Consider the following 8,282-nt stretch of genomic DNA (forward strand, 5'->3'; position numbering starts at 1 on the left):
TTTTTCATCCTTCATTTTCTTTAATGATCCACTATTGAAAGTCAGTGGCCGTAAAAAGTCTTCCTGAGGCTACAGCGAAGCAAAGTGGGATCTGGATAGCTTACCAACCTCTCTTTCAATGTCTTTGTCTATAAACTGGAGGTAATAAGTTCTGCTATCTATCCAGCTTATGGAGAAGATGGAATAGTTATTGGAGAAAAGCCTTTGCTGCACTTTATGTAATAAAGTGTAGTTTATTACTAAGAGGAGGTTTAGAGGGAAAACAGTGTATCTTTCCCTTAGTAATAAATTATAATGAATTTTGTCTAAAGTATTAATTAATAAATAACTCAAATATTGACAGTCTAATTAGGAAATAAGACCAGCACATGTAAGACCAATAGAGAAAAATATAAACAGTATGTAGTTTTTTTTTCATATGAAGAGTATATTACAACAACAAAAAATAATTTTGAAGCAAAAATCACCTCTATTTTTTTCCAGTCTAACACAATAACTAATTTTGATTTGTTCAATGTTACTTTTTCATCTCTTTATAATTGTGTTAAGGTTTTATCATGAATACAAGGCATAGTTAATATTGGTCACTTATTTTTTCAACAGTTATTTACTACCCCCCATATGCCACAGAAAGTGCTAGGATATATTAGGAAGGGGTTGAAAATCAGATTCAACCAATAAAATAGGAATAGACCTGAATGCCCAGTTCCCATTGTACGGTCTCATAATTCATTGGATGTTGTTAATCCTGGAGATATAGTAGCTACCACCATCACCAGTAGAATGAAACCACTCTTATTTTTATAGCTTCTCATTTAACAGTTAAAGCTGAGATTACCCTAAAGAACTGCTGTTTTTAATATGTTTTTAGGGGCTAAAGTTTCTCCTTAGTGTGTCCTTAGGAGTATTGTTAGTTTGCAGTGCATTTTGAGGCACTCAACACCATAACAAATCATAGGGAAAGAAAATTTATTCAAGCATCATCTTGTTAACGTGTATAAAGCAGAAAGCTATTGAAATAGCTGCCTTGATGTAATAAGTTCCAAATAGTGAAATTGTTATTAGTTTTGGTGGCTACTTTAGCTCAAACTACTTTTGAATAGTAGAAAACAGGGATCATAGTTATGGCTTCCAACATTAGTTCTCTTTGTGAAACATGACTAGTGGATGAGCTGTCTTGGGGATGCTAATAAGTATTTCTAATGCAGGTTCAGTCACCTGTGGACTCTGCCACAATGTCCCCAGTAGAGAGGACAGCAGCCTGGGTTCTGAACAATGGGCAGTATGAAGAGGATGTGGAAGAAACTGAGCAAAATCAAGATGAAGCCAAGCATGCTGAGAAGGTAGAACCACGTCTGTCTTTATTGACGTTATTGCCTCACAGTGATAGGCCACAAAAGGGTTGTCTAGCCAAGGACCTGCTCTGCCCCTCCCCAGCTTCAGCTCCACCTCTTATATTGACCATCATGTACATATCTATGAATAATAACTAGTGATAACTAATAGTGTCCTCATGTGGAAATATACAGAAAATGTCCATTAAGCTGGGGTGGAGGGCACCAGTCTATTTTCTTTTTATGTAGGTTGCCTTTATTTAGAGAATACTCTTAAGTTTCTAGTAATTTTAGGCACTTATACGGTTTCTGTAAACTGGTTGGTACTCTTCATCCAAGACCCAAATTTCCCTTAGACTAAACTTCCTTTCTCTGACTTGATAATAATTTTTTGTTTGTTTTTTCTTTTTGTCTTTTCTAGAACTTTTGGTTTTATAGATGATTTAAAAAAAAAGAAAGATATTTATCGACTCATTTTTTGTTTTTGTTTTTAAAGTTGACATAGAAAAAAATTATCAAACAAGAACTTGACACCATGTATGGCATTATCTTATTTGACTAAGAACCAGACAGCTAGCTTCTGCTTACCTATCAGCATGACCCGAAACATGCTCATTGATGCAATCTTCAAACTTTGTCATCTTTGACCTTCTGGATTAAATCATCATTTAGGACCATGTTGTTGAAGAAGCCAATTATCTGATTGTCAATTAAATGAAACATTATGTGAAAATAGATTGCATTGTACAAATTATTGTACAGATTTATCACTAATTCCTAATGAATTTATGTAGACCATCTATAACAAAGCTTATGCTTCTCACCTTGCCTAGAAATTTGACATTCCAGTGTACTCAAACCCCGAACCCAGCAACTTCAGTACAATAAAGGGCTGTGTAACCAATTTAATTATATAAAGCTTTGCTCTTATAAAGCTTTTGTGAGAAAACAGACCTGTGTGTTGAGAAAGGAGAACTAAGTTGAGAAAGGTGAACCACATCATAAAAAGGGCCAAGAGGCAGTATCCATCAGCCCTAAAGCACTTGTAGGCCTTTGGCTTAATGCTTGTGACCTGAATATTTTATAATTTTCTAGTTGGGGAGAAAGAAGCAATAGTCGACAGTAGTCTAATAGCCATAAATTTCTAGTTATTTATTTAGTAGTGCTTAACATTACAGAAATGTTGGGTGTTCTCCACAGGGCTGATTCTAGTAGAGTGAAGGAACAATGAGCCAATCTCGATCTGAGATACTACAAAGGCAATGACAGAACCTTTCTCTTGTCAACAACTGGCTTTTGGCTCATTTTAAGTGATTTTTCAGGCTTCTGAGTGCTTGATCATTTTATTTTCCTACTCTTATTTGATGCCATCACAGATTGGATGTGGCTTGCAGGAGCTGGTAGTTTAATGTGGAGAGAGACACATTAATATATAGATTTGGAATGCCAAGTTAATAATATAAATGTAATTTTAGAAGGAGGGCAGAGTTCCATTCCCATTTGTGCCTGTTGATAATTTTCAAGAACATCAGCAATAGGTGGGATGGCAGCTTGGACGGTATCCAGCTCAGAAGGCTTCTTTTTTCAAAAGCAAATCACTGATTCTACAACTTGCGGAACTCCTTTTTCTGCCCTCTAGTATGAACAGGAAATCACTAAACTGAAGGAGCGCCTGCGAGTGTCCAGCCGGAGGCTAGAGGAGTATGAGCGCCGGCTGCTGGTGCAGGAGCAGCAGATGCAGAAGCTGCTGCTGGAGTACAAGGCCCGGCTGGAGGACAGCGAGGAACGGCTGCGCCGGCAGCAAGAAGAGAAGGACAGCCAGATGAAGAGCATCATCAGCAGGTTAGCGGGTCACCTGGCCGTGGGGGTGGGTAGCCAGGCACACAAAGAGGTGGAAAGAGGAGCCAGACACTCCTCAAGGAACGGTAGCAGTGCCGCTTGCAACTCTGCGTACGTTCATGGTACTTAGTACAAAGGTGATGACTGGTTCTGTCCCTTAAATTTTCCCAGTGGGAGACCTCTGTGCACTCCCTTTAAAGATAGAGGTGGTCTGTTTTCTTTCATTGTAACAATTAGGAAAAATAAAAACTTAATGATGCCCTTAAGAGGCCTTCGAGGAGAACTGGGTTTTTAAAACCTAAGTATTCAGTGTCCACAACTAACTTAGTGTTTCCAAAAACAGGGAAGGAAGTCTCTCTTGGTGAGGGCAAGAGAACCAAGAGAAGAGAGTGCCAAGGATGTCAAGGGAGACTAAGGGAATGTTAATTTTACCCTATACTCACAGAGCACTTACTATGGGCCTGGCTCATTTCTGAGTCCTTTACAGATTGTTTAATCTGTTAGCAATAATTTGTTTAATGCCAGCGTCTGAGGTAGGCATATTAGTATTCTCATTTTACCAATAAAGAAGTAAGCAACAAGTTAAGTCACTTGCCCATGGTCACCTCACAGTGCAACCAAGATTTGAAGCCAGGCTCAAGCTCCAGAGTCCATGCTCAGTAATCACTGTGCTTCCATCTTGTCAAAAGCTGTGGAACGTCAGGTAAGCTGAAGACAGAAGAGGTCTGCTGTTTCAGCCGTAACAGTCTTACTGAGGGCAGTTTGATGAGGTTTAAACCTCAGTGGGGTGAGATGTAAATGGTAGATGAGAAAGAAACTAGGCCCGCTAAGTATAGAGTCCTCTTTGAGGACCAGCCTGTGCAGGGAACAGAAAGGATAGCTGTCACAGGGTGACTTGACAGCTATCCTTTAAGAGGAAGTTGTTGGGTTTTTGTTGACTGGTTTGATATTTTAAGATGAAGTGAGTTGTGCTGGGGGATCTGAGGGAAGAAGTGATCATGGAAATAATGTCCCAGAAGAGATGAAAATGTGAGTGACCTAGTCACAGGTAGAGAAATTAACGTTGGGTGTATTCCAAGGTAGGAGAGAAGAAAGAGCACACAGTTTCAGATCTCTGATTGGGATGGAGTGGAAATATTGAACTAGGATGAGTTTGGATGTCTTGTCCTCTGTGTTCATTATGAAGCCCTCTCTTTGAAGATGCTGAAATGTCCTTCCTGCCACTTTCTAGGCTAATGGCTGTGGAAGAGGAGTTGAAGAAGGATCATGCTGAGATGCAAGCAGTTATTGATGCAAAGCAGAAAATAATCGATGCACAGGTAAGCAGGCTCGGAATCTGGTAGAAGGCACTTGTTTATAATAACTGTTATTTCCTGGCTTCCCGTCCCTTGTGCATGCCAAGGCATGTACTGGAAAATGGGTCACTGGGAAGTTCTCAGCATTACCTTTTGAAGACTTCTATATGATCTCTCACTTCTCCTTTCTTTTACTAGTGACAAGTCTGTTAACCCAGCAAAGTATTAGTGTGCTTAGCACAGTTGCTTGACAGGTCTCAACGTAGTGCATGATGGGGTTTACTTCTTTCCTTATGGAAAGTAGGGCGTTCTCTAAGGGAATAGCTGTGAAAAGTAACTGCATGTGTCTGGCTTGTGACCTCCACTGACCATTGCTTGGCTGTGATGTTCACGGTCTTGTCAGTCACGTCCACTGTGCCATCAACCTCTAGCCCCCAACTGTAGGGGAGAGACAAGGTTGTCAAAGGTACCCTTCCTTATTCCTTTGTTTCAAGGCTTGGCATTGATGCTTGGAATTTGCTTGGTTGTTGGCTGTGCTTAGAGAGCCTCTTTCGATTGATGAAATCAGTCTGGGCCTTTGCTCACTCTGTACCTGTGACAGCAATGGTGTGATGACTGCCAAGAGTACCTCACAGGGACACGTCAATGTTCAGAACAAAATCCAGCAGGCAGAAAATGTTTCTTAATTCTTTTTCATTTTATCAATGCAACATATAGTCTCATGTCTTAGAACGAGACAAATCACAAAAGGCAGGTGTGGTTTTGAGACTGTCTGGTCTACCCACTGAATGTGCCACCTGCCTGAAGACAACCCAGCCCGGTGTGCATTTCTCACCCTTAAGTACATACCATATCCCTCAGCTGTAAAATAAAATTGGGAGCAAGGACTTCATGTTCTACTCTCTTCTCTGCACGTCAGTCTGTGTTAGAGCTCCCATTGTTCTAAAACATGTCCTTGCCAACTCCAGTCTAGGTGCTGGGTGGAGTTGTTTTTAAGGCACTGGGGGTGAAGCTGAAAGCACAGCCATCGGAAGAATGCTCCATGGGCCTTGTATTCCTTAGGAGACACCTGCCCTGGAAGTCGAGTGATGCTCCCTCGTCAGCATAGTTCCCAAAATATTTTGGACTTTTAAACTCTGTAATTTCTGGCTATATAGACCTCCTAAGTAGCAGAAGAAACTTCTGTTGTAATTATCTTACAGGGTCCTTTAAAGACAAAAACTTTCAGGCGTCCCCAGGGTGAGTGAGGGAATGGTAGTGGAGACAAGGCCATCCTGCTGTGTACTATAAAAACTCATCCCAGAGGCTTAGGAGAAACAGCCTGGAGAAAGAGGGCAATTTAGCCAGGAAAACTAGCGTTGATAAGTTTTCACTTTGGAATTTTCAGTATGGCAGTAAAAAGCAGGGAGAGTTCTAATCACCACACCAGGAGAGGTTTTAGTTCCAATAAGATACAACAGACCATTTTAATAATTTCACCTGGCCTGAGATTGTGTTAGCCTGAAGCAGAGGGAGCGTGGCTGTGTCATAGTGGTGGCTCTGCATGCAGGATTGCCCTTTTCTCGGTTGTTCATCAAGACAGCTTCATCATCAGCTTTGCATTGTGAGCCCACCCCAGCCCTGTGTTGACATCTAGGGCTAGATGACTGGGTATGCAGTAGGAGCCCTAGGATAGAAGGTGAAAGCAAGAAGGGGAACTGAATTTATCAGGGCTCAAATGCTCTGGAAAACAAGGACTTTCTGTCTGTTAACCAGGAGTGTGGCATTGATCAGGAATGGAAGAAATATTACCCTCAATGCACCAGACTTGTGGTCTAGCTCAATTAGGTAATATTTTGTGTCCATCCCTCAAGACATTGCTGTTCGAATGGTTTGATTGTTCAAATGGACTACTTGGCTAAAACCAGAGGCACCTTTTATAGATCAGTTTCCAGCTGCTCCTACTGGCCACTCAGCAACAAGAACCACTCTCAAATAATAGGTCAAATGACACCAAAACTAGCTGAATATAATCAATTTACAGATTTCAACACAGGCATTACTGTATAGTACATTTTCGACCAGATGCCCAGTGTGGATCCCCAAAGAATACTGGGAAAATCCACTAGAGCACATGTGGAAACCACTGTACCATGCACAGCACAAATCAAACACTAAAGTCATTATAATCTCCTTAAAAGGTAGGTTTCCCAGTCCCAGCTGTTGTCATACTGAGCCATTAAAATACTATTAAAGTAAGAGATTGTGAACATCCTTTGGTTCCATTTGTAATGAGTGGCTTGGTGCCACTAGTAGAAAAAACATTTCTGAAATGAATATACTAGTATCTTTCCTTATACTAGAGTTGAGCCCAGCATTTCCCAAAATGCTATGCCCGATGTCCAGTGAACTGGTTTTCATCTCTCTCAGCAGCCCTGTGTCCCACAGGGAAGGCTTGTCCCTGAATTCAGCCTCTCCATCTCCTAGAGTCAGTTCATGCCGCAAGGCCAGCCTGGGCCAGCCGCTTTCTAAGTGGAAGGGGGAAGATGAGCGCTCCATCGGTGAGGGCGGGTCCACTGTCCGACCTTTTAGCATGGCCACGGGGAGCCTGGTGATGGTACTCAGGGACATTTCTCAAACATCAGTCCAGGGACTGTGCCGCCGTTCACCCCCCTCCAGGATCTCTCCATGTGACTCAGGTGGAGAACAGAGAAGGGCTTCCTCTTCTGAGAAGCAAGTACCAGCTGCCTAGGTACTGTTGCAAGTGATACCTCCACTGTGTTAAATTACAGGTCCTAAATGGAGATGAGATTATTCAAACAGGCAAGTAAACCCTGTCGTTCTCTAGCCGAGCAGCTCCCAGCCCTGGCCCAGTGCACTGGCCTCCTACACATTCCAGCTCCTGACTCCCCACCCTTGACATCCTTCCTGTCAGGCCTGGACCAGATTATTCTGTCTTTCAATCCAGGCAGAATCACAATGTCAGAGCATCTTTTGTTAACTAAACATGAACTTCAAAAATCCCTTATTTGTTTTTTTTTTTTTTTCTTTTACTTTTTGTTTTATTTTGAGAAGTTGGCATTGAGGGGAATTACAAAAGGGAGTTTTTCCACTTAGAAACTTTATCGGTTTGGGGGAGAGGAGTTGTTTAGCTTCTGTTGTTACTCTTATAGTCAATAAATAATTACATTCAACCTTAACCTCTTTGTAACCCTTTAAGAATCAAATGATGTTTTATAATGCCTAATTTTTTTATAAACCTGGAAAATCCTATAAATATGCTAGTATAATGAATATTCCTTAATATTGGGGCCTTATAGATTAGCCTAATGTTGAATTATCTTTTTTCATTATTTCAAGAAATTATGTTTTTCTGTGTAGGGATCATAGGGTAAAACATCAGATTTGGCTCCCAGTCCTTATTTTCTAATAACCATGGGCCAGTCCTTACCGACTGGCTGACTTAGATAAGATCTATACTTATTATCCCAGTAAATTCCACTGGCTGTAATTTTTTTAATATCATTTTTTAAAACCTCATGGATCTTTTTTTCTTTGAGTTTGCCTATCCTTCCAACAAGATACTCACCTTCCAATGTCAAAACCATATAAGATTGGTGGTTAGTTAATAATGCTGATTTTGGGTTCTTACCACCTGAGTTCTCCATCAGGGAAAGGAAGAATTTTTTTTTTTTTTTTTTTTTTTTTTAATGATAGTAAGCATTAGCTGGGTTTTGGTTTTTATACTGTTGAAACTATAACCACCACCCTACTGCCTTACAGATCCCTGCCCCATCCCACAGTAGGGAAGCATCATTTGATGCTGAGTCTGTAC

At 40.9% G+C, this 8,282-nt stretch overlaps 1 protein-coding gene across 6 annotated transcripts in view; it reads left to right on the forward strand.

The window, feature by feature from the left end:
• RASAL2 (RAS protein activator like 2) overlaps positions 1 to 8,282 on the forward strand; it is a 227,431-nt gene that overhangs the window by 212,080 nt on the left and 7,069 nt on the right. For 3 of the 6 annotated variants that reach the window (XM_084866956.1, XM_084866958.1, XM_084866960.1), the window contains 4 exons: positions 1,209 to 1,343; positions 2,974 to 3,176; positions 4,405 to 4,492; positions 7,240 to 7,270. In XM_084866956.1, coding sequence (XP_084723082.1) covers positions 1,209 to 1,343; positions 2,974 to 3,176; positions 4,405 to 4,492; positions 7,240 to 7,270 — 457 coding nt within the window. The remainder of the gene's footprint in view (positions 1 to 1,208; positions 1,344 to 2,973; positions 3,177 to 4,404; positions 4,493 to 7,239; positions 7,271 to 8,282) is intronic. The other 3 variants (XM_084866957.1, XM_084866959.1, XM_084866961.1) reach the window with 1 other exon arrangement.

This window comes from Pipistrellus hanaki (genome assembly GCF_964339955.1).
Source record: "Pipistrellus hanaki genome assembly, chromosome: 18".
Lineage (NCBI taxonomy): Eukaryota > Metazoa > Chordata > Mammalia > Chiroptera > Vespertilionidae > Pipistrellus > Pipistrellus hanaki.